The 24,854-nt window shown below is 48.8% G+C and overlaps 1 protein-coding gene across 3 annotated transcripts in view; it reads right to left on the minus strand.

Moving 5' to 3' along the window:
- Positions 1–175: 175 nt before the first annotated feature.
- Positions 176–24,854, minus strand: part of CCND3 (cyclin D3) — an 86,270-nt gene continuing 61,591 nt past the window's right edge. The window contains exons 1-5 of one of the 3 annotated variants that reach the window (XM_024557617.4): positions 6,479–6,873; positions 5,380–5,595; positions 2,415–2,574; positions 1,752–1,888; positions 176–1,259 (exon numbers count right to left, since the gene is read on the minus strand). In XM_024557617.4, coding sequence (XP_024413385.2) covers positions 1,092–1,259; positions 1,752–1,888; positions 2,415–2,574; positions 5,380–5,595; positions 6,479–6,676 — 879 coding nt within the window. In that variant the 5' untranslated portion in view covers positions 6,677–6,873 and the 3' untranslated portion in view covers positions 176–1,091. Of the gene's footprint in view, positions 1,260–1,751; positions 1,889–2,414; positions 2,575–5,379; positions 5,596–6,478; positions 6,874–24,854 lie in introns of those variants that run through there. The other 2 variants (XM_024557619.4, XM_045193371.3) reach the window with 2 other exon arrangements.

Genomic DNA, 24,854 nt, shown 5'->3' on the forward strand with positions numbered 1-24,854 from the left:
CTAAATGTGGGGCAGACAATATGGCCCAAAGCCTAAAATACTTACTCTGGCCCATTACAGAAAAGGCTGGATGAACCCTGTTTGAGGCCACTGATTTCTGCTCGCTATGCCTGATGCAGTTTAGAAATGGGCTTTTACCCACACCACCACCCAATCCAAGAAGCCAAGGCCAAGGTTATACCACAATCTTTATTAAAGACCTGTGTCAACAGGGCTTGCCCCCCTTCAGACAGGGCACTCGGTCGCCTCCGGGTCATCCCTGCTTCATCCCCTGCTGAAGGAGGGGGCAAAGGGCCAAAAGGAGAGGGCCTGACGCCTCCCCAGGCTGTAGCAGCTCCTCGGTCGCAAAGATCCTCTGGTAGCAGAGGGGAAGGATGCAGCAACCGCCAGGATTACCACCTCTTGTGGGGCAAGTGGGCCCCACCACGCTCTTACAGCTGTATTCAATGCAATTAATAAATTAAAACAACCTCTTCCTTCAGCACTGACACCCCTCCCCCATCACATAGGAGAAGCTGAGCGGAAAGCAAAGCAAGGAGGAATTGGTTGGTTCTTGAGCCTCTGGCAGAGGCCCGCACCCCTCCCTCTAGGAGCAGCCGGTAGCTTGGGTGATGCAGGGCCCTCCAAAGTGTGTGAAGAGCTGTCCAGACTGTGTCTCTCAGAATATTGGAAATTTCTTCAGAAAGACCCCAATCCAAATGCAGTAATTCTAGAAGGTACAGCACCTTTATAAGGCATTTTGGAGAACATGAGAGCCCCTGAGATAAGGGGGCCTCAAAAAGGAACGCTGGTACATATATTTCACCTACTTCAATTTTGTCTCTGACCAGCCTGACCCACCCCCAGCCAGGGAAGGAGCTGAGCTGGTCAGAGGCAGGGAAAAGAGGGGCCTGACTAGCCACCCAGATGTGGCTGGCCGGGGCCCCTTAGTGCATACTGCAGGAATAGGTAGGACCTGCCCCTCTATTTAGCAAAAGAAAACCGGAAGGAGCCCCCTCAAACTTAAGTCGTCCGTTCTCGGCAGGCAGGGAGGGGGGTGGCAGTGTCCCCTCCTCTGCTGTCAGTGGCCACTAGAGGGGGCCTCTCCAGGGCTACAGATGGATGGCTGTGACTTCTGTGGGAGTGCTGGTCTGGCTGGGCCCCTGGCTGCCAGAGCCCCTAGGGGCTTTGGGTGCTGGGCTGGGGGAGGTCTGGGCGGCTTCCCTGAGGCTCTCCCTGAGTGCAGCTTCAATCTGCTCCTGACAGGCCCGCAGGCAGTCCTGGGAACAAAGGGGAACTGTGAGGAGGGACTGCTGGGTGAGAGGGAGGAAGGTCCTCTTGGAGCTAAAGGTCCACTTCCCTCCCCACCACAGCATCTGGCAGCAGGTGCAAAGGATGGACACCTCCCAGTGCACTGGGAGGTCTGGGGAGTTAGGCCACAGCCCAGCCCCAGGAATCAGCCTTCAATTCTCAGAAACTCACAAGAGGATGTGGCAAGAGAGTGTGAGAGCAGCCCTGCATCTGACACCAAACCCCCACCCCCACTCCTGCACGCCATTGGGCAGGAACGGTGCCCTTCAACACGCCCGAGACTGAGACTACTTGCTGTCCACACCAGGGCAGGAGATAAAGGCCAAAGAAGCCCCAAGGGCAGGGCACATGAAACCAGGACTGGGGATCAGGTTGAAATGGACACCTCCCTCTGCTGGAGGCTCAGGGAATAGCAGTGCTTTGTGAAGTGACAGGCTGTGTCCCCCCTGCCCAGGGCTCACCACTTCAGTGCCTGTGATCCCCGCCAGCAGCTCCGTGAGCTCATCTCCGGATAAGGAACAGGCACCCAGGCCTTGCACTGCAGCCCCGATGCTGCCGGTGGCGATCATGGACGGCGGGTACATGGCAAAGGTGTAATCTTGGAGAGAGGGAGAGGGGACCATGAGACAAGGAGACCGTCACGACTAATAGCCAGGTGGACTTCCTCCCCATTCCTCAGAAAATGCCGGGCAGCATAAACAGAGCAGAGGGCGTTCTGGAAAATGCCTGGAGTGAGCAGCGTAAGACTCCCAGGGGCCAGGGAGAAAGGTGGGACAGGTCCTCTCCTAGAGAGTATGGGGCTGAACAGCAAACTTGCGCGGGTCAGGTCCAGGGTAGTCCTTAAGTGACCCTGGCCAGGAACCAGAGAGTGAGTCCCTGGCGTGGAAACAAAACCAGGGTCAAGGGACCTGAGTTCTCTCCAGCCCTCAGAGTGCCCACCTACATGTGTACTTGGGTCTCTTAAGATCCCACACAGCTCTGATTGTGTTCTACTTCTTTTCTGTACTGAAACTGGGGGTTCAGAGGGGATATAATTTTCACAAATTCTGAAAGGCATACAAACCCCCCCTGACCCTTCAGTCTTGATTTTCCTGATTTGGCAAAAATGTACCTAGAGATATTACCTGTGGCACAGAGGGCCAAAAAGGTCTGAGCATGCTTCTTGACCAAGGCCTGTCGGTCACTGGGCAGAGAGAGCCGGTGCAGAATCAGGGCCAGGAAATCATGGGCAATCACGGCAGCCAGGTCCCACTTGAGCTTCCCCAGGACCAGCACCTCCCAGTCCTGGAGGTTGGAGAAGAAGGTGGGGTCAGTGGCTAAAGATGGGAAGGTGGTAAAGCAGAAGGAAGCCCATCAAACTTGAAGGTCAAGACCCCTGTTCTGCTTCTGGGTTTAGAGACTGGCCCTGTCCAATGGGGAGCCCAGGGCAGAGAAAAGCCAGGACATTTGCTCTGAACAACTATTCATCAGTTACTAGGTGCTAGACTACACGCTGTACATGAATTTTTAATCCTATCTGGTTCTTTGGGAGGGACCAATACAGGCCTCCTCCTGACTTCCTAACAGGGCTCTGGGCACTTCTCCTGGTATAACTGCAGCAACAGATATGCCAGCATCTCCATGAACTTGAGGCTCCAAGGATTTGTAAAAGGGAAAATCACCACTAGCCTCTCCCCCAGCTCTGCATCCCCATCAAGCCTACACCTCTTGAAGAAACCGGAGAGAACATGAGCCACTGAAGCAGCCCTGAGGTTCCTCAAAGGGGAGGTTGCCCAACCCAACCCACATCCCCTTGGTGGGACACGAGGGTTGGGTCCTGAGATATAGCACCCCACTCCACCCCCTTCAGCTGGAACCCATAGTGCCTAGTGCCATCTGAGTCCCAGATGTGGAAGCCAAGCCAAACAGGATGGGTCTGCATGATCCCTGAGAGACCAAACCCTATCTCTACCTGCCCAAGCATCCATACCCCTGCTGGGTCCCAGGGGGAGGCTGAGAGCCACACCCCAATCCACTCATCTGGGGTTCCCAGCCGTGGCCCCGTTTCTGAGTTGCATACATGAGGATTTCTTCATTGTTTTATCTCAGGAAGGAACTCATGGGCTTGACCCCATGCTGGCGCAGAAATGGCAACCCCACCCAACCTCTCCCAGGCCCTGCCTCGGTGTCATCCTCCCAAATCAGCCCCAAGCCTCTCCCAAGGCCCCACAGAAAAGAGCCTGGCCTGGAGCCAAAAGAAGTTGAGCAGAAAAGCTAGCATTCTACTCCTGGTGCGTTTCCCAGGGGTTAAACTCCTAACTCAGAAGTGAACAGAAAGGTTACTGCCTGGAAGGCAACTTGGGAGTGGTGCTAGCCTCGAGGGGAGGCTTGGGGTCCTGTGTGAAGGAAGGTGGCCACCCCACCCTGTATCCAGGCAACCCCTGAGTATCTCAGCCCTAGTTGGGCAGACCCTAGGAGGGATTAGTTGCTGTGACTGGCAGCTTCTGTCATCCCCAAGCCCTTAAGGCCACCTAGGCTAGCCAGGAGACCCAGATTCTTCCTCACCCTGCTGAGCAGCACCCTTCCCTCCTCCTCTGGGCCTCAGCCTTCTTTGCCTCCCAAGCATTTGGACGAATCCGAGTCTGACCTTCTAGGAAGCCATGTGCACTCACCACCCCCAGCTCAGGCAGAGGGAGTGGGGGAAAGGAAACTTTCTGTTGTTCTGAAAAACTTCCCTCATACAAAGGCACACATACAATCCCAATCTTTCCACAAAAAACGAAGTCCCCTTGTACCTTCCAGCCCAAAGCCCTCCGAAAACACCTTGCTTGCTGGCCCTGGAAACCAGCTCCACCTTCACACTTGCCAAAACTACCAGATTCATCACAAAGAGCTGTGGGGCCTCCCAGATTCCCAACTCCGGCCTCCTACTCCCATCTCTGAGAGCTACTTGGCAGGAAGAGGAATCCTGTTCCTGGACAAGCAGCAGTCGGGGGCCCCAGTACCCTGGCTTCCCGGCCAGCCAATCACAGCAGCCTGCATGCTGCCCTCCTCCCCGGAGATGGGGCCCAGAGACTCCTCTCAGGGTCAGGAGAAGACTTGGCAGTGCAGAGCAAGGTTGAGGAAGGTGCCCACTCACCCACCCTCTCCCGCAGACCCCCCCCCCCCCCGGAGGTGATCTGCACATCCTAAATAACCTCTTCCAGATCCAAGCAGCTCCCGCGCCTCCTCTCCAGGCTTTGGGAAATGAGGACGGGTGACCCTCCTGCCCTACCTCGGGAGAACCCACCCCAAGTTCCCAGCAAGAGCCCCAGGGAGCCACTTCCCAAACCACAGGAGTGACAGCAGCTCCCCACAGGGTTATGAAAGACCTTGGTCAGAGTGGGCGGGCCAGGGGAGGGGGCATCATTATCACATCGGAAGCAGCTGCAACTCAGCTCCCTGTCTGTCCCTCAGCTCTGGCCTTTGGCTAAGGAAAAGGGAGCGATGATTCCACCAGGCCTGAAGCAGCTGCTGAAGTTCCTTGGAATGAGGATTAGGAAGGAGCAGTCTCTTCTGGGATATAAGAGGAAGGAAATCAGGTGGGATGAATTAAACTCCTTGGCCCTTCCTTAGAGCAACTGGGGCTGGGCTTTAATCTGCTCTGGGAGGCCTTTCAATCACAAAGTCCACACTGGAAATAAAGACTCACCCAAAGCAGTCCCCCTCCCCCACATGAAAGCACATTCCACTCACCCACTCCAGTGGGGGTGTGCAGGCATGTCCTGCTGCTGCCAATAAATAACTCATGATGGTTGTGTAAACCCAGAGGCAAAGTATTAGTGAGTGTAGACATGCAGCTTGACTTGTTGCTATCTGGGGGAAAGACCAAGGAGTGGCACCCCCTGGAGGTCAGGAGAAGGAGAGTCAGTTCATGCTGGCAGCTTAAGCCTGGGCTGGGGTGGGGGCTACTCTACCATCACACCACACCGTCCCATCTTTTGTCCAAATATGTAGTCTCTTTGGCCCCGAGCCCTCCCCAGGGGGCAGAAGGCCTGAGGTCTTAGCTTTCCTTCTCCTCAGTGGGTGAGGAGGCCGTAAGTGTTGGGGGTGGGGGACTTATGAACGCACCCGCATCTGGCGGGGAGACACAGCGTGGTCGGTGTAGATGCACAATTTCTCGATGGTCAGTGGTGTAGTCTCGCGCAGCTTGGAGGCTAGCAGCATGCAGACTGCCCCCAGGAGCTGCAACTGCGCCTTGGGGGTCGGGACACAGGACAGGTAGCGATCCAGGTAGTTCATGGCCAGGGGGAAGACTTCCTCCTCACAGCGCTGCTCCTCACACACCTGGGGGCGGGGGGGCGGGGAGGACACACAGTCACTTCTGGGCAGGGGCTTGGGAAGCACAGCAACACTAAAGGTAGAAGGAGGGGCGCTGAAGGGAAGTAAAGCAGGAAGCAAAAAATGGGAAGGGGGAAATGTGCTTACAGTGACAAGGACTAAGCCGGAGGATGCGCTTTCCCCAAGGTGACGCCCCCCCCACACTTCCTCAGTGTTGCTTCCTTCCCCCCTCCACGGGGTGGGGGGCGGGTAAGCCAGAGGCTCCCTTACTTAAGGACTCAAAACTGAGACTCCCCTCCCCCATGGTGATGTCCAAGAGTCACCCTCGGTAGCCAAAGAGCTGAGACCTTACCCCCATTACCATCACCCACGCACACACCCAAAAGGAAGGGAGGAGACTCCTGCGGCTGCCTCCCGCACTTTTCATTTTCCTGATCGCCGGAACAGCGCCGCGCCACCCCCACCGCCTATCCCCGCCAGAACCCCGCGACAGACACAGGAACCGGCTCGGGGCGGGGGCGGCCGAGCCCTGGGTTTTCCAGGCGCGCTCTCCGAAGACGACGGGGCGGGAAAGGGAGGCAGGAGAGCCAGAGAAGCCGGAGGGAATAAGGTGGACCCTGTCCCGCTTTCCTGGCCGGAAGAGAGGATTAGTTAGGGTGCCAAACCACTGGCAGTCAAAGTTGGGGTTGGGGAAGGGAAAGAAAAAGGGACACCATGGAGGCGGCCGGCTAGGGTGCCAAGTGAAAGAAGGATCAGGCCCAGGGGTTTGGGCCACTGAAGCATCTCGCTGATTGTTGTTGAGACCAGATGTCCCAAAAGGGCGGCCCTGGGATGTCCGGAGCCGAGGACGCAGGGCCGGCGGGGGAGGGGAGACAAGTCCAGGCGGTACCTCCAGCATCCAGTACGCCAGCATCTTCCGCATGTGGGGCTTGATCTCCCTCTGCACGCACTGGAAGTAAGAGGTGCCGGGCAGGTAGCGCTCCTCCAGGCGGAGCAGGCTCTGCAGGACACGCTGGTCCCCCAACAGCCGCGGGTCCGGCCCGGCCCGGGGCGCGTGCCGGGTGCCCTCGCAGCACAGCAGCTCCATACTTCGGCAGCGCACGGGGAGGGCCGGAATGCGGGCTCGCGGGCCAGAACGCGGGCGGCGGGCCGGGAAGCGCGCGGTGCGGGCTTGCTGCTCGTGCTGGCACTGCGCGGTGGAACCCCGGCCCGCCTGCGCCAGCGCGCTCCGCTTCCCTGACAGGCGCCCGGCCCCTCGCGACGATGTAGCAACGGTGGAATGCTCTAACGTCACACGTTCCAAGGGGCGGGATCGCTGCGCCCAAGACGGAAAGGGCTGGCGGGCGCCCCACCCCCTCTCCCCCTGAGGCCGCATTGGTCGCCCGAGCGCGGGCCTGCCGGCTTCCGGTTGCCCCGCGCCCTCCGGACCACCCGGTGGAGAGCGCTTTCTTGGAAGTGGACCTCTTCCCCACCAACGAGCCCTCCCATCTTGCTTCTCTGACTTGAGTGGCCCAGGAGAGAACTTTTCTCCAAAGGTTACTCATTCATTGGTCAAACCCTGCTTCACCCGCTCCTTGCTCTAGGGAATATAAAAACTAACACAATACCTACCTAGTTCCTAGCGAGCACTGTTCTAAGCACTTAATGTGCAATAACTTACTAAGTCCACAAACACTCAATGACTTAGGTATTACACTTAGTTTGCAGATAGGGGAACTGAAGCACACTAACACTCATTAGTCCTGCGGCAGAGGTAGGACTGGGAAGCCGGCGTTCTGGCTCCAGAATCTGCTCCATACCATTCGTACCCCATTGCTACCGCATCGCTGCTCTGATGCCAAAGGCCGCACCGTCTGCACGGCCTCAGCTGCTTAGAAATGCAGACTCTTAGGCCTCTGCCTGACCTGCGGGATCAAAATCTGCATTTCAACAAGACCCCCGCTGATTCCTGTGCACATTCAAGTATGAGAAGGCCTGGTCGAAACCAGCGCATTACAGAAATACAACAGGGCGGAAAGGCCATGATTTCAAGGCCTCACCTTGTCATTAATTCTGCTCCGTGGCCTTGGACCAGCCCTGAAAATCGGCCTTAGCTTCTGTTCGAGGGAAACGTGGGTGGAGAAACTAGATCCTCTCTGAAGGAGTTTCTTCCTCAGACTATAAAATCTCCCAACTGCCATTTCTTCTACCTCCCAAATTTTGGATTACTTTGTAGTTTTCCCCAAGCTGGATTCCACTGGACCAGGAGGCAGACCACAGGCCTCTAGTAATGCGCCCAGTGGGAGGCGGCCTTGGGGAATGCCTGCCTTTCCAGAGGTCCTCCTGAGGGAAAAAAGAACGCTAAGGAAATGCGTTACTGGAGAAACATTGTCTAGAAGAGGCAAGTTCTGTGCGAAACGTTTTCTCAATGAATTGTTCTTTTTTATATAATAAATTTTATTGTAGTTCTAATATCATGGACATACTCATTTGCATTGTAGAGGACTTTGAAAATATAGATTAAGCCACACACAAAAAGGAAAATAATTACTTGCAATTTGACCATCCAGAGATAACCCTTTAAAATGTGAATACTTTTCTAAAATTGTTGTATTTTTAAAAATGAGATCATTGAAAACTGTTTTGTAAGCTTTTTTCCCCACTTAAAAGAATTATACTTTAGCACTTTTCCATGTCATTAAATATTCTACATTATTTTTTAATGGTTGCACAGTATGCCGTTAAAGTAGGGCATTTCATCAACATGTACTGTTGGAAATTTAAGTCATTTCTAGATCTTCCTTGTAAGAAAAATAGTATGAAATATTTTGGGGTACCCTCATGATTATCTCTAGAAGTGAATTTTTAGAAGTAGAATTCCTCAATCTAAAGTTATGAACTATTCCAAAGGGGGGGGTGAGATATTTCCAAATTTATTTTTCAGTTATAGCTGGCATACAATATTAGATTAGTTTGGGGCAAACAGCATAGTGGTTAGACATTTATATAACTACGAAGTGAACCCCTCCGTTAAGTCTGTACTACCCATCTGACACCACAGAGTTATTACAATATCATTGACTATGTATTAATCCCTGTGCTGTCCTTTCTACCCCTATGATGACTTTTATGATTGGCCATTTGTACTTCTTAATCCCTTTCACCTTTCTCCCATCTTCCCCACACTCCCTCCCATAAATGTCATTCTAATTTCCCTGCTGAGAGGCTGAACCAATCTAATGAACAGACATTAGATACCTACATTAAAAAAAAAAAAAAAACCCTCTGCCAACTGGAAAAGTGAAATGTAGTTTATTAGTAATAAAATACACATGTATTTGTTTTCAAGTCAAGAGCTTCAGTTGTCCCAGCACATGTACCATGCACCCATCTAGCTGTGTAAACCCTTTGCTCCTCCCTTCCAAAATACAAGTATGAGCTTTTAGTTAATTAATCGTAACACTGCACTCTTTCATTGAAGAGAACAACATATTTAAGATCATAGAGAATAGATATGAAGTTATGGGGAGATAAAGATGTTGAAGTGTAAGAGGTTTTTAAGGTACAGGAGAACTAAAATATGTAGCTTTTGAAATAAGTACATAACCAGGAACTAGATCTGCCCTAAAGGAAGGTATTTCTTTACTTTCAGAATTACTGAGTAGCACTCACTGTTTGGGTTATAAGGTTGTTTATCTTTGATGAGAAAGTAAATCATGTAAAAAAAATTTTCCAGTTTTATTGAGGTATAATTGTCATATGTATCAACTGTATTAGTTTAAGGTGTACAACGTGATTTAATATATGTATATATTGCAAAATGATTACTGCAGTAAGTTTAGTTAACATCCATTACATAATTACAATTTTTTTCTTCTGGTAAGAATTTTTAAGATCTCTTTTAGCACCTTTCAAGTATACAATACAAAACCACTGACTATCATCCCTGTGTTGTACATTGTGTTCCCAGGACTCATTTATCTAATAACTGGAAGTTTGTATCTTTTAACCACATTTACCCATTTCACCTTCTTCCAAATTCCTACCTCTGACAACCACCGGTATGTTCTCTGTTTCTCTCAGTATGGAGTTTTGGATTCCACACATAAGTGAGGTCATTCGGTATTTGTCTTTCTCTGTCTGACTTATTTCACTGAGCAGAATGCCTTCAAGGTCCATTCATGTTGTTGGAAATAGGGAGATTTCCTTCTTGTGTGTGGCTGAAATAATAATATTCCATTGGATAGATACCCCAGATTCTTACGGAGAAAGAAAACTGGTGACATGAAAAGTAGTTTTATAGTAATAACACTTTCATACTTCATTAGACATTTACATTTCTTATGAAGATAATTACCTATTCATTCCCTTTGCCCATTCTTTTATAGAGGTACTTGTTATTCTTATTGATGTATAAGTGCTCGTTATACTTTTTAAAAAATGTTTTAAAGATTTTTATTTATTTATTTTTAGAGAGAAGGGAAGGAGAAAGGGATGGAGAGAAACATTAGTCAGGAGTTGCCTCTCACATGCCCCCGACAGGACCGATCCATAAAGGAAGATCCACCACCCAAGCGTGTGCCCTGACCTTGAACAGAAGCGGTGACCTTAGCTTTGCAGGCCAGTGCGCAACCTACTAAGCCATGCCAGTCAGGGCACTCATTACATTTTAAGGATACCCTTTTTTTTTTAATTTTTTCTTTTGTCATATATCTTACAAACTTTTTAGTTCACTGTTTGCCTTTTATTTTTGGCTTATGGTAGAGTTGTTTTTTGTTTTTGTTTTTTTTTAATGTCTTTAGCCCTGGCTGGTGTGGCTCAGAGGATTGAGTGACAGCCTATGAACTGTAAGGTCGCAGGTTTGATTCCCAGTCAGGGCACATGCCTGGGTTTCTGGCCAGGTCCCCAGTTCGGGGCATGTGAGAGGCAACAGATCTACCTCTCTCTCACACATTGATGTTTCCGCCCCTTTCTTTCTCCCTCCTTCCCTTCTCTCTAAAAATAAATAAATATAATATTAATAAAGTAAAATGATTTGAGAGAGAGAAACATCCGTTTGTTTGTTCCGCTTATTTATGCATTCATTAATTGGTTGTTTCTTGTATGTGCCCTGACTGTGAATCAAACCTGCAACCTTTCAGTTCATAGGGGATCGAACCTGCAACCTTGGTGTATCACAGGCGACACTTAACCAACTGAGCTACCTGGCCAGTGCTGGTAGTTATTTTTTTTAACAAATAGAAAGTTTTTATTTTTATGTAGCCTTATTTACTAATATTTTGTTTAATGATTTCTGCCTTTGAATCATGCCTTCCCCACTGTAAAATTACACAATTACTAGAAGAAAAGGTAGGAAATACTTATGGATGATTTTTTAATACCATGGAGCTGGTTGAAAGTGCAGATTTCTGGGCTCTGCCTCAGGGCTTTTTATTCTTTTTTTTTAAATTTCATTTATTTATTTTTAGAGATAGGGGAAGGGAGGGAAAAGAGAGAGAGAAAATCATTGATTGGTTGTCTCTGGCATGCCCTCAAGGGTGGGGCGACGGTGCAGGGATGGCAGACCTGGCCCTCAACCCAGGCATGTGCCCTGACCAGGAATCGAACCGGCGTCCTTTTGGGTTTGGGGATGATTCGCAATCCACTGAGCCACACCGGTCAGGGCAGGGCTTTTCATTCTTCAAGTCTGTGATGAGGCTCCAAAAATCTGCACTGTTGAGACTACATACATTAAAGGGTTTTATTTTTAATGTGTAAACTGTTGCCTACATGTATTCAGTGTATAATATTAAGTGAGGCGCTATTTATTTTCCCCCGATTATTACCCAATATATCCTATAGCACTGACTTAACAATCTGTTCTTTATTTCACTCACTTCCCTGTTGTGAGGGTCCCTGGGTCTGGTCCTTGCACCTTAGGTGATGACTTGTTTTGGCCATTTCACAGCCAAGGACTTTCACTGAGAACTAGCCCTCAGAATTCCTGCCACCTTTGCCTAAGGAATCTCAGCTGGTCTTTATCCAATCACCAGGGATAAATAAGGGTGCTTAATAAAGACACCAAAAGCGCATTTAGTCTGAAATAACCACTGCCCTCCACTTCTGGACAGAACCGATCTCCAACTGCAGCAGGAGGGATGCAAGTTAGACAGCAGGGACAACTCCAATTAGAGAGGGATACAGGATGAAGAGAGAGTTAGCAGAATCTTCTCTGCAGATCTCCAAAAGCATGCGAGGGCCTCTATGGCCCTCCCCATCTCCTCAATCCCCTCTCCATCACCAGTCAGCCCAGCGATCCTCTGCTCAGTTTATTCATCCTTCAAGGCCCAGCTGAGATTTCATCTCCTCCAGGAAGACTGCCTGGAACAATCCAGCTGCAGGAACCAATGCTCTGGCCTCCCAACTCCTACACATCCCACTGTACATGCCCTACATTTGGCTGGTGGTTCTGGACCTGCTCCCTCTCCCTACATGGAGTGTAAATGCCTATAAAGGGGAAGAGAGTCCACATGTACTGACCTCCAACTGCGTGCCAGGCCCTGGACAGGGTTTTTACAGCGCACCGTGTCACCCTCTAAGAATGGTTTTTGGGTGGGAAAACTAAGGTATGCTGGAGTTACCATTTTTTGCCATGTATAATACACACTTTTTTTGCCCAAATTTTTTAAGGAAAAATAAGGATGCGCATTATACATGGGTAGTACTATTCTGTATCTATATAAATGTTTTCAATTCTTTTATTTATGCTTATGCATTAAAAATATAACTTTAGAAAGCAGTAATGATATCTGTATGCAAAATAATACCCCAGAACAGGATAATCGGTTTTGTTTCTAAATATAAATAAATAAATAATTGAATTTAAAAAATTAGAATTAAAGATTTCTTTCCTGAACGTTTGGTCCAAAAATGTACGTGCCCCTTATACACCACAAAATATGGTAAATAACTTACTAGAGGTCTATTTAGCTCCTTCCAAACCACCCTCTTAAATCCTACACTGCTCCTCGTTGGGGCAGGGATGGTGTCCTGTACGCCTGTGTCTACTCTGCAGCACCAAGCACTGTGCGGTGACCCCCAGTGACGGTAGCAACCCTAACCGGGATGTTCACTGTGTTCCAATCACTTGTACATGCCTGCTATGGACTAAACCATCTCACTTTCCCATCGCCCTTACGAGAAGTATACAGTTATTTCCCCACCGTTTTATGGAAAGGGACACCCACACTCAGAGTGGCTAAATAATTTGCTCGAGGTCACACTGCTAGAAAGTAGTGAAGGCAGGATTCAATCACGCCGGTCTGGCTTCGGAGCCGGTGCTTTCAACCATTTCATTCTACTGCCTCCTGTGTTGTTCCACGGGTGTGTGCTGATTTCTTAGGTGCTGATCTCTCAAGGAAGGGACACAGAGACTGCCCAGTCCTGGAAGCCAGGACACGAACCTGCACCCTGGGGAAGGGAGCTCCTGGTGAGCAGGGAGTTTTGAGGGGCACCTGTGCCTTGCCTCTGGCTGGCACTGCGATGCCCAGAGCCAAGTGAGTCATCCTAGACCCGCAGGACCAAGGCGCCTGTCAGCGGCAAGCCAGCTGCCCTCTGAGGACACAGGTGAGCTCAACACAGGGCCAACGCACAGGGGTTTCTGGAAGGTTAGCTGATCTGCCCCAGCAACTTCAGTTACTTCCACCTCTTAGGAACAGAGAAGCTCCCCTTGTTTTGTCATAAAGAAAGAAAGAAAAAAAGACAAAGCAACGGCCACAGCCAATAGGAGGAGGAGTTTCTGCCCAGGAGCATTAAATTAGAAAACATTACTTAATAAAATGGCAAAATAAACATAAAGGACCCGTGGACAGAGGCAAAGGGGGGCTGGATTGAGGGTGGAAGGTGGGGGTGGGTGGTGCGGAGGAGAGTGGTGGTGGGAAAATGGAGACAACTGTACTTGAACAATGACAGTAAATAAATAAAAATAAAGTGGCAAAATAGAGGAGGGGTGGGAATGGAATGTCACCAGCCAGACGAAAAGCCCCAAGGAGGCTCTGGCTGGGTAGCTCGGTTGCGACGTCGTCCTGATGTGCCAAGGTTGCGGGCTGGACGCCCAGCCGGGGCACATATTAGAGTCGATCAGTGAGTGCACGTATGGGTGGAACAGTAGGTCGATGTTGTGTCTGTCTGCCTGCTGTCTGTCTCTCTCCCCCCCTAAAATCAGTAAGTAAAAATTTTAAGAAGAAAAGCCCCAACGGAGAAGGATACAATGTTTTTTTCTGACTCTTCGTCCTTGAAACGCCCCCATCTGAGAACTGAGAGGGTGAACAAGGTGATGGGTGAGGCCCTTCACCCCATGGGCTACATTCTATGGCTCCGTTCCCTTCAGACAGATTGAGAGGATAGGTGGAGGCCAGGCAGCCTTGGGGCTGGGGAGAGGGTCCCCTAAACAGACAGGTAGACAAAGCTCTAGACTCAGGCTGCTGGTTCCATGGCTTGTGACCTTGAGGGAGTTACTAAACCTCTGAGTCTGTGTCCTCTTTCATCCCGTGAGGATAGGAACAGCCTTTACTCCACAGAGAGGTTGTGAGGACTAAACAGACAGAAAACTACCTTGCTCATGCCTGGCACATAGCAAGCATTCAAAGATGGGGGTTGCTGTCACTGTTGTCATTGTTATGATTTCTTCTCTCAAGGAGCGCCCTTTCTTCTATGGACATGCACCCAGAACCACTCAGAGAAAGCAGAAGTTTGAGCAGCAGAAGCCCTCCTCCTGAGACAGCAGCTCTAGCAAACTGAGATGACCCGGCTCCCCATGCTAAGTGCATGGTGTGGGCACGGTGAACACTGTAGGGTCCTGGGCCACACCGCTCTGCCACTCCATGCTCACTGGCTGCGTGACTCTGGGCATGTTACACCACCTCTCTGTGCCTCAGCTTCTTTTTCTGAAAATGGAAATAATAGTAGTACCTCCCCTAAAGAGTGACTTGGGGGATGCAATGGCCTCATTTGTGTGAAATACACTGCACAGTGCCTGGCACATGGTGAGCCCTCTAAAAAAAAAAAAAAAAGCTAGTTGTGATTATGGTACTTAAAAGCACCAATTTCTGGGCTTATATGGACTAGTTATGAGAACAAATGTAGTACATATCACGGGTATGGAGGACCTGGAACATAGACACTGCCAGGGATTACTACTGCAGTGGGGAAGATCTGGCAAATTCTGTGCTTCAGAAAGGGCGGCGAAGACAATGTCCAGTGAACGAAACAATCAAGGGCACTAAGAGTGGTCCGGGGCACCACTGCTGGGTGTCATCATTTTCTGAGAACTGGAGAAACCTACATGAACACTATTTCCCCCCAACTTTTACATGGAAATATTTCAGACCGACAGGAAAGCTGCAAGAAGAGTAGCAAACACAGACATACCCTTTACCCAAATTCCTATTTCAGTCTGTGCCTCCTAAGAATGAGACAGTCTCCCACAGAACCACAAAACAATGAGAAAATGTACTCTAATACAACCCATAAATCATCTGCATGCAAAGCTCCTCAACTGTTCCTTCCAACAGTCTCCTTTCACAGCTTCTTCCTTCTCAACCCGACATGGAATTAAGGATCTTGTTTGCATTGTTACCCTAACTCCTTAATCTCCTTTAATCTAAAATAATTGCTGTCCTTTTTTAAAAAGTCTTTGAAAATACTGATGTTTTTTAAAAGATTTATTTATTTATTTTTAGAGAGAGGCGAGGGGAGAGAGATAGGGAGAGAAACACCAATGTGTGGTTGCCTCTCATGCACCCCCAACTTGGGACCTGGCCCACAACCCAGGCATGTGCCCTGACTGGGAATTGAACCAGCGACCCTTTGGTTTGCAGGCTGGCGCTCAATCAATCCACTGAGCCACACCAGGGATATAATACTGATATTTTTGAAAGCCAACTGTTTTGTACAGTGTGCTCCAATCTGTATTCGTCTGATTGTTTTCTCCCGATTTGATGAGGATTAAACAATTTTGGTAGAGATATTCCATAGGTGATGTGTCTAAATGTGTATTTTATAGTGGAAAAAATCAAGAATTAAACCAAACCAAACATAATTTTACTTGTTCTTCGAGGACTGAGGAGATACTTTAGGGCTTATAGTATTTCAGGTTACCATTTTAAGCATGTGCTATACTTGTACAGTGTTTCAAATTAGTCATCTTCACAAGTGTTTGCTGGTCCATGCCTCAGTGAAAACAGTGTGAGCATACTCTTCCAATGTATTTGGAATACTTCATTTATGAACTATGTCCATCCCTGCTACTCTAATAGTTTATGTACATTATAAGACACACTAAGAATGTTAAAGAGTAGGACAAAATCACACGGATTAAGTTGAATTTTTCACATTTTTCTTCCCACTTTACAGTGGAATGTCTTACACCCAGAGTTACCATTATTTGTCTATCCAGCTTCCAAGACAGGCGTCAGTATTTTTTTTTAAGATTTTATTTATTGATTTTTAGAGAGAGGGGAAAGGAGAGAGAAAGAAAGGGAGACAAGCATCAATGTGAGAGAGAAACATCGCATGCACCCCAACTGGGGGCCAGGCCTGCGACCCAGGCATGTGCCCTGACCGGGAATCGAACTGGTGACATTTTGCTTTGCAGGATGATGCCCAATCAACTGAGCCATGCTGGCTGGCCAGGGCAGGCTTCACTATTGGTCAAGAAACTCTTTTCCCCTAGGTCAGGGTGGGCCTTAGAAATCTTGACACAGCAGTCTAGGCAGAGCAAGCAAATCAGAGCTGGCATGTGCATTCATTCACCTGTCTGCTGTTCCTGTTTCGCTGAGGAGGCGACCCCACATGGATGTCCAACAGGCCCCCCCCTTTAAACTCAACTTCTCCAAAATTGAGATCCTACTCTCCCCCCACAACAAACCTGTTCCTCCTACAGGCTTCCCCATGTCAGAAAACAGGAACTCCATCCCTTCCACTTGCTCAGGCCAAAACACTTGGCATCATCCCTGACTCCTCTCTCAAATCCCGCATCTACCCATCAGCAGAGCGTAGAGGCTCTGCTTTCAAAATATCTCCAGAACCCACCTTCTTTTCTTCCCTTCTGCTACCTCCCTGGTCCAGATTTAAGTCTTCCTTTTCTTTACTGGTCTCCCACATCCAACCCATTACCCATTTCTGCTTGATTTCATGTCCAAAATACATCTCCAGTCCTTTGCTTTTCTTTTTTTCCATGGCTACCCCCTGGTCTAAGTTGAATTATTCCTCACCTGGATTACAGGAGTGGCCTCCTGATGGGTATCCCCGATCCACCCTTGCCTCCTCCACCCTTGCCCCCTCCAGTCTAGTCCCAACACAGCGGCCTTCCAGTGGCTCTCCGTTTCATTCACAGTGAGTGCTGAAGTCCTCACAATGCCCACAGACCCTGTGCCATCTGCACCCTCCAACCCCCACTTCCTACTACTCCCTCTCACTTGCTTTGCCCTGGCCACACTGATCTCCTGGTTGTTCCTGGAACATACCAGGTGTTCGTGTTCCCTTTGTACTCGCTGTCCCATCTGCCTGGAATGTTCTGCCCCGGATAGCCACATGACCACTCCTTCACTTCCTTCCGGTTTTAAAGCAAGTCTCACTCCTTGCATATCTGCTCCTGGCCATCCTGCTCCAACCCTGATTCTTCCCTGGCCCTCTGACTGCTTTATCTTTCTGCTTCCCACTAACCACTAACGAACGATATGCTTTACTCATGTATTCTGTTTACGGTTTGCCCTCTCTCTCTTTATGCCACCAAAACAGAATGGTGCCTGGTTCATAGAATGTATTCAAAAAATTTTGTTTGAATGAATGAATGAAGCAAACTGGATGTAAGAAAAACAGCGGCATGAGTGAGCCACACGATAAATGGCAACTGACTGGTGGTACGGGAGCAGGTGGGGAGGGGTGTCTTCCAAAGCCAGGAGGTGCTGCTTGGCTCCAGCCCTTCGCCGCACCGTGGGAATGAGTGTTGCCACAATCCCCTTTGTTTCCAAGGCCCACGTAATGCTCTGTGGACTGGGTCTGAGGGGTGGGGAACAGTTTGTAATCTCTCAAGCATAAGCTGCTTGTGAAAAGAAACCTCAGGTACTGGCCTGAACCTGTCAAGTCTCCACCTTTTCACAAAATCTGAGTGCAACCTATGTATTTATACATTCGCTTTTTGTCCCTCTTTCTGGCTGCCTGGATTCTAAATAAATGAGGCTTTCCTGTCCTATTATTCTGTTTGAGATTCCTGTCCCACAGCCATGGGTGAGGTGAGCCTCCGGGCCTCAGGTGTGGGTGGGGGACTTGCCACAGCTAAACTAACCTGGCAAAGAGAGCTGTGTCTCTGGGCTCTCAGCTGGGAAGCAAGGAAGCCAGCATTCGTCATTCCAGGCCCAAGACGGCCCTGGCGTCAGGTCAGCATCATGATTAAGTGAGCTCTGGAGTCAGGTTGATGCCTGGCTCTGCCATTTACCAGCCGTGCGATCCTGGATAAGTTACTTAACTTCTCTGTCCCGGGCCTCTCGCCTGCCCGATGAGCACTCACCTCATACAGCAGCTGCAAGGGCTGGCGTGAGAAAAGCACCTACCATCACACCAGGCTCAGAGCAAGTGCTCAGTATAGGGAGCTCCCAGGCCTCAGCAGCCTTCAGGATGGTGGACACGAGTCAGAGATGAGAAGCCTCTATTTTAACAACTTCCAGCCTGAAGTAGATGACTATGATGAGGCTGCATCATGGGGAAATCCTGAGATGTCATTAAGACAGTAGGCTTTTACCTGCAACACCCACCACAGGCAGGCAGGAGGGTTATGTGTGATGGGAAGGGTGGGCTGCATTGGGAGTGGTAGGGGTTGGTGGTCCTGGTCATCTGAATTCCACAAGAAAGCCTCTGATGAAAGAAGTGGGGCTGTAGGTGCTCCGAGAATAAGTGGGGCACCAGAAGGAAAAAGCAGGAAGGGGTGCCCAGAGAAAGTTTCGGCAGGGCGTGGTGTGTCCCAACGGTGGGGCAACTACCCATGGTAGCACACCAGAGAATTTTAGGTAGCAATAATAATAGATTATACTTGCTAAGCACTTTCTCTTAGCCAGGCACTGAGAGCTTTACCAATCTGCTGGATGAGGTATTGCTATTATTACCCTCCTATTACAGATGGAAACAGAGACACAGGTAAACTAAGCATCACCCATCTCCAGGCCCCTAGTAAGTGGCTGCCTCAGTTGGGTCTCCCCAGAAGCAGACTCTAAAACAAAATTTCAAGTGAAGTAATTGACCTGGAGGTGATTCCAGGAAGCACCCAAGAGTGGGGAAATGAGACGGAAGGGAAGGAAGCCACTGAGGAGTACATTGTTGAGAAAGTTACCACTGTGGGCAAATGGAGCTCAGTCCTGTTCAGGAACTCTGGGAGGCTGTGAAAATGCATACCTCCGCCTCGGAGTAACTGCACCCCAGGAGGGAGGGAGCAGGGGCACCTGTCCACCATTCCAACTGCCAGTGGTTGAGGGTTGCTGGGGACGGAGGAAGGGGCCTGCAGTTAATTACCCAGAACTGCTAGCTTTCCTGCGGGAGAGCACAGTGGACCCTGGTAGCCAGGACAAGCCAGCAGGCAAGTCACAGAGCTGGCGCTTGGAAGTGGGGCTGGTGCACTCTGGAAGGGTGAGCCCCACGGACACCGGGGTGGGGGCCGGCTGGCAGGGCTGGGATCTGAACCCAGTCAGGCGCCAGAGCCCAAGTTCTAAGCCCGAATAAATATTTTAAACAGTTTTATGCTCATTTTCAAGTTGCGTGTGCGTGCACCAGAACAACAAACTTCGGACTTCATTGGGTTTCCTTTTAAAATAAATTTACTTAATAAAAAACTGAACTTTAAAAGCATTAAGTAAACAACAGAAGAGGAGGCACCTGGATGTGCCAGTTGTGAGGGTGACGAATAAATGACAACTGGGAATTGCTGGAAGAGGAATAAAAGAACGGAACTTCGAAGATCTCAATCCCAGGTGGCCCTGTTGCATACATAAACCGGGCCGGCACTGCAATTCAGGGAGCCTGTCTCCCCCTCTGGAAAAAGAGGACCACAAGAGCCCAAACTGCTTAGAGGGTGGTTCTGAGCCCATTTGAGATGACGTAGGAGGTAAAAAGCACAAGGTAAATTGTGGAGTGCTCAGCAAACCTAAGGGGCCATTCCGAGGAATCCCAGGGAGGGCCAGTAGAGAAGGGGGTCCCTCCTCTGCGTGCTCCTTCTTCTTTGTGTGACCCAGAGAGCCCCCACCATCACCACCCCAACTTCTCCCTTGCAAACAAGCCAGATTTTGTTGTGGTATCAGATGGCTTTGTGTCTCCGGGAGGCCCGACAATCCCTTGTCTCAGAGGTTGAATCTAAATTCCTCCACACCAAATCCTTTGGTTCGCAGTCCGGCACTCAATCCACTGCGACCCACCAGCCAGCCTCCACACCAAACCCTGACAATCCCACGGCTGGTTTAGGAACAGGCTCTTGCCATATTCTGGCCAACAAGATGTGAGGTAACTGCCAAGGGGTTTCAGTAAATGGGGTGCAAGAGAGAAACAGATTCACTCCTGCCTCCTGTGAGAATGGACTTAAGCTACGTAACATTTACTGTATGCTTACTTTGTACCAAGCACTATTCTCAAAGTTAGAATAAAAATGCCCAATTCATTTAATCCATATAATATTTTACACCTGGCAGAGAGGTTAAGCAATTTACCCAACATCATGCAGCTATGGGCTTAGGAATCAGGTCTGGCTGCAGAGCCCACACTCAACCAGTGTGCTGAGACTCCTGCAGCAGCTGCAGCCACCCTGAGTGACATGAAAAGGAGCTGACACCCGAGAGTGACAGTGGAAAGGTCAGAGCATATCTCTCTCCCTGCTGATGTTGTTGAGCTGCTGCTGAGTTAACCAGTCCTGGAGCCACCTACCTCTGGACTTGTTGTTATGTGTGAGATAGTACATTTTCCTTCTGTTTAAGCGACTTTCACTCCCCAAGTAAGAGTTCCTTTCTCTGCTCTCACCCACACAGTGGAAAAGTCTTCAGTAGCAAACAGCAAAGAGTTTTGCCAAACATTTAAGAAAGAAGTAACCTCAATGTTATGCAAACTCTTTCAGAGAATATAAAAAGAGGGTTCACTTCTCAACTCATTTTTAGTGTAACTTAGATTCCAAATCCAACGAGAACAGTCTGAGAAAAGAAAATTACCCTTATGAACATGAATGCAAAACCCTAAGCAAGGTATTAGCAAACTGATTCCAGCAATATGTAAAAAAGCATCATATGTTATTATGTTGATCTTATATCAAAAATGCATGGTTAATTAATTTGGGGGAAAAATCAATATAATTCATCACACCAGAAGATTAAAGGTGTGGGGGATCATGATCATATCAACAGATGCCAAAAAAATCTTTGATAAAATTCAAAAGCCATACACAGTAAGAAAAAATCTTAGCAAAGCAGGGATAAGTAGGGACATCCTTCGTCTTACACAGGGCACCTACTAAGTAAAACCCTACAGCAAACATCTTCTTTAGCAGTTGATACGTAGAAAGTAAACCAGGCCAAGTGCCAAACGCCCAAGCCAGCGGGCAGAACTTCCAGGGCGGGGAACACCAAGAGGTTCCTCCTCCATAACCAACTGGCCAGTCCGTCCCTGGCACCAGCAAGGCCACCTGTTCCCAACGTTCTCGAGGGAGGTCATCTTACCACCCCCTTTCATTTGCGTGCTTTTGTGAACAGCACTGTCTTTCTGCCGAGTCCTCGGATTTTAAGCCCTGGTGCCATCTTGGATTTCTTCCTTTCTCTGGTTTCATGCACCCAATCCGTTACCCGGCCCGACAAAACCACCGGCTGAAGCTCACTTAGGTCCTATTCTTTCTCCAGTGGGCTGTTAGCTAACTTCTCAAAATTTGCCACCGAAGTAAACCCTTTACGGCAGAAAAGAAAGTCTCTCTCTGAGGAATCTGGCAGCATAATCTAAAATTGCCCTCTGCAAACCTGAAATTTATTTGAAGTCTAATATTCTGCCTTAGAAACATATATACATTTAGGATTCTGGTCCATAACACAGCCGTAATTGTCATAAAGTAAAGACTGTATTTACTTTAAATTACTTGTGGTTAAGGGAAAGTAAACTTCCCTTGTAACACAGGACTGGCAGGAGTTGTTTCAAACCCTCTTTTGAACGGCTGGGCCTGAAGAAGCAAAAAAGAGAGGAGGAGGCTGGGCTTCCGTGACTGTTGCCAAAGCCTCTGAGAGCCTTGGGGTCCTCACAGCGCTTCCAGAGAGATCCAGATCGAAGGCGCAGGGCCCTCAGATCAATCCCCCACAGACACTCCTTTCATCTCCAGTCCAAGGACCTGCTTATCAGGGCAAATTTAAAGTCAGCCTCGCTGGCTTTTAAAGTTCTCCTTCAAGAGGCCCCTGCTATCTTATCCAATTTTATCTTAGCTGGAGCTCTCCCACCCACCCCACGGCCTTATCACCCCCCTGGCATCCTAGTCCTTGCTCCAAATCCAGCTCCTTCCTTCAAGTCCTAGTTCCTGAAAAACCGAGGCTGTGTTAATAGTGTTAACGATCGGGGAAATTTAAAGCCAGAAGGATCAGCTGGCCCCGAGGAGGGGGCTGCCTTGCCCAAGGGCACACAACCAGTTAATGATTGTTTTAAACCAGTCTCATTGTTTCCTGTCAATCAATCCTATTTTCCCCATAAGACTGGAAGCTCCTGGGGATAGGCCCCACACCTCTATACTCCCAGATTTGGTTAAGCTGCCGCAGGAGGTACTCTGCACAAAGACGCAGTGCTTTGGGTCCAGACTCCCTGCTCCGGCAATTCCCAGGCTCGGAAGGACTTTCCTTCGCCTTTTGTCAGCCATTCACAGTTACAAAATCCAGGTTAAGATCCTCTAATTGTAGGTTATTTAGTTTTTCCCTTTGAAATTGTCATTAGTGTTATTAAACCGTGAGCAAAAAAAAAAATTTTTTTTAGAAAAGACTCACACTTTCCCCAAACTCACAACCACCTGCCATTCGACTCATTCAATTTTTTTTTTTTACATTCCCTCTCGGAGAATTTGTATCATTCATCCTCTCATTCATTCATTCATTCATTCGTCCCACAGATCCTTATTGAGACTCTATCAAACACCAAGATACTCCTGGGGCCGTGGACAACACAAGGATAAATAAGACTCCTTTTCTTTTAAAGAGAAAAAAAAAATCTCCTGGGGGAAATAAAATGTACTTTGCTTTCCTTCTTAATAATTTACCTTTACTTGATTCTTTAATTAACTCAAGTATGTGGGTTTTTGGGCTTTGACTCATCATGTGGCCAGAAAGTTCCCTGAAATCAGGAATTGAATCTTCTAGTTTTTGGTATCTAAGTAAACTCAGAATATGTTCCAGTTAGTACCGGTTGTCTTGGAGTAATTATTAATGCTGCACCATTCACTCTCAGAAGTGTCCCAGTTTGGAGTAACACGGGTTGGTAAGGATGTGGAGAAACTGGAGCCCTTACACATGGCTGGTGGGCATGTAAAATGGGGCAGCCACTTTGGAAAAATCTGGCAGGTCCTCAAAACGTTAAACATAGTTGCCATATAACCTAGCAATTCTACTTTTAGGTGTGCATATATATATACACAAGACATATACCCAAGAAAGATAAAAACACATGTACCCAAAAACTTGTATTCAAATGCAAGAGTAGTATTATTATTCATACCAGCCAAAAAGTGGAAACAACCCAAATGTCTGTCCACATATGAACAAATACAATGAATATAATGTGGTATATCCATATAATGGGATATCATTTAGTCATTCATGAAAAGGAATGAAGCACCGATGTGTGCTGTAACATTTATAAAAAGGAATGAGTAATGAGGCACGGTACAACATGAATGAACCCTCAAAGCATTATGGTAAGTGAAAGCAGCCAACCAAAAGACCATGTATCATGATTCCATTTATATAAATTGTTTAGAATAGGCAAATCTAGAGAGACAGAAAATAGATTCGTGGCTGCCTGGGGCTGGGGTGGCGACGGCCATGAGGTGTGACTGCTAATGGGTACCGAGTTTCTTTGTGGGGGGGGGTGATGAAAATCCTCTAAAATTAGATTATAGTGATGACTGCACAATTCTAAACACACTAAAAGCCACTGAACTGTGTACTTCATACAGGAGATTCTATGGTACGAAAATGCTATCTCAATCAGAATTTTAAAGATCATTCCAGCCTGAATAATAAACTGTATGGTCCTTTTCTACCTAGGGAGGCCTGTCATGAATGGCTGAGAGCCTAGGGGCTTTTGAGTTAGACCTGGGGCTGAATCCCACCTCCATCCCTTGTTTCTGTGACCTGGGGGAAATGATCTGATTCCCCACCTGCAAAATAGGGTACTAACACCTGCCTCAGGGGCCTGTTGTAATGTCAGACAAGGCATGAAAAGTGCCGGGAGCCCCCGATCCCGCGTTTAAAACGCTCAACTTGTAGTAGATACTTTCACTGGCAAAAGTCTGATACAGAGCGGATGGATGGACCAACGGATGGAGCAGCCTGACGCCGTCAAGACTCAGAGAGCAGATTATAATCATTCCAGTAAAGCAGATGTCCCCCTTAAGAAGGAACTCCAGAAGAAGTGGCGGACCAAGTTCAATGCTGCCGCCCATTCTGTGCCGTCATGCAGCCACTCACCAGCGTTCTCAGCCCTACAGTGTGAAGAGCCCACTGAGGTTCCCGGAGAACGAGGGAGGAGAAGTCAGGATCCCCACATTCAGGAGTTTCCCCTTGGCTGTGGGAGGCTGGGCATGTGCAGAGGGAAAAGCTCCCACAAGGCCGTGTAAACAAGCCCAGGGTGACCAGAAGCAACCCTGGCCTGAGTGTCTCCGAGCAGATAACTCAGACTGGGTCAACTGTGTGCCCTCCTCGAGATGCGGCCTCCATCGCCTCCCACCAGACGGGGAGGTGAGTCAAACAGCCCCAGTGATGCCTTAATCAGAACACTCACACCCAGCTCCTGCCCGGCTCCTCTTTCCTTCACGGGCCCCTAGAACTACACACGTCTTCAGGGCTTCAGCCAAGGCCCCTCTTTTCTCACACACACTTCAGAGACCTTATTCTACGCCTTCAGCCTCAGCTCTCACGTTCCCCAGTTCCAACCTCCATCTCGAACTCTCGGCTCACATCCCCACCTGGATGTCACACGGATGCCTCCAGTGCAAGGTGCTCACAACCTGCCCCTCCTCTTTTGTATTAGGGGTCACGTAC

Source organism: Desmodus rotundus, chromosome 11, assembly GCF_022682495.2.
Source record: "Desmodus rotundus isolate HL8 chromosome 11, HLdesRot8A.1, whole genome shotgun sequence".
NCBI classification, from domain to species: Eukaryota; Metazoa; Chordata; class Mammalia; order Chiroptera; family Phyllostomidae; genus Desmodus; species Desmodus rotundus.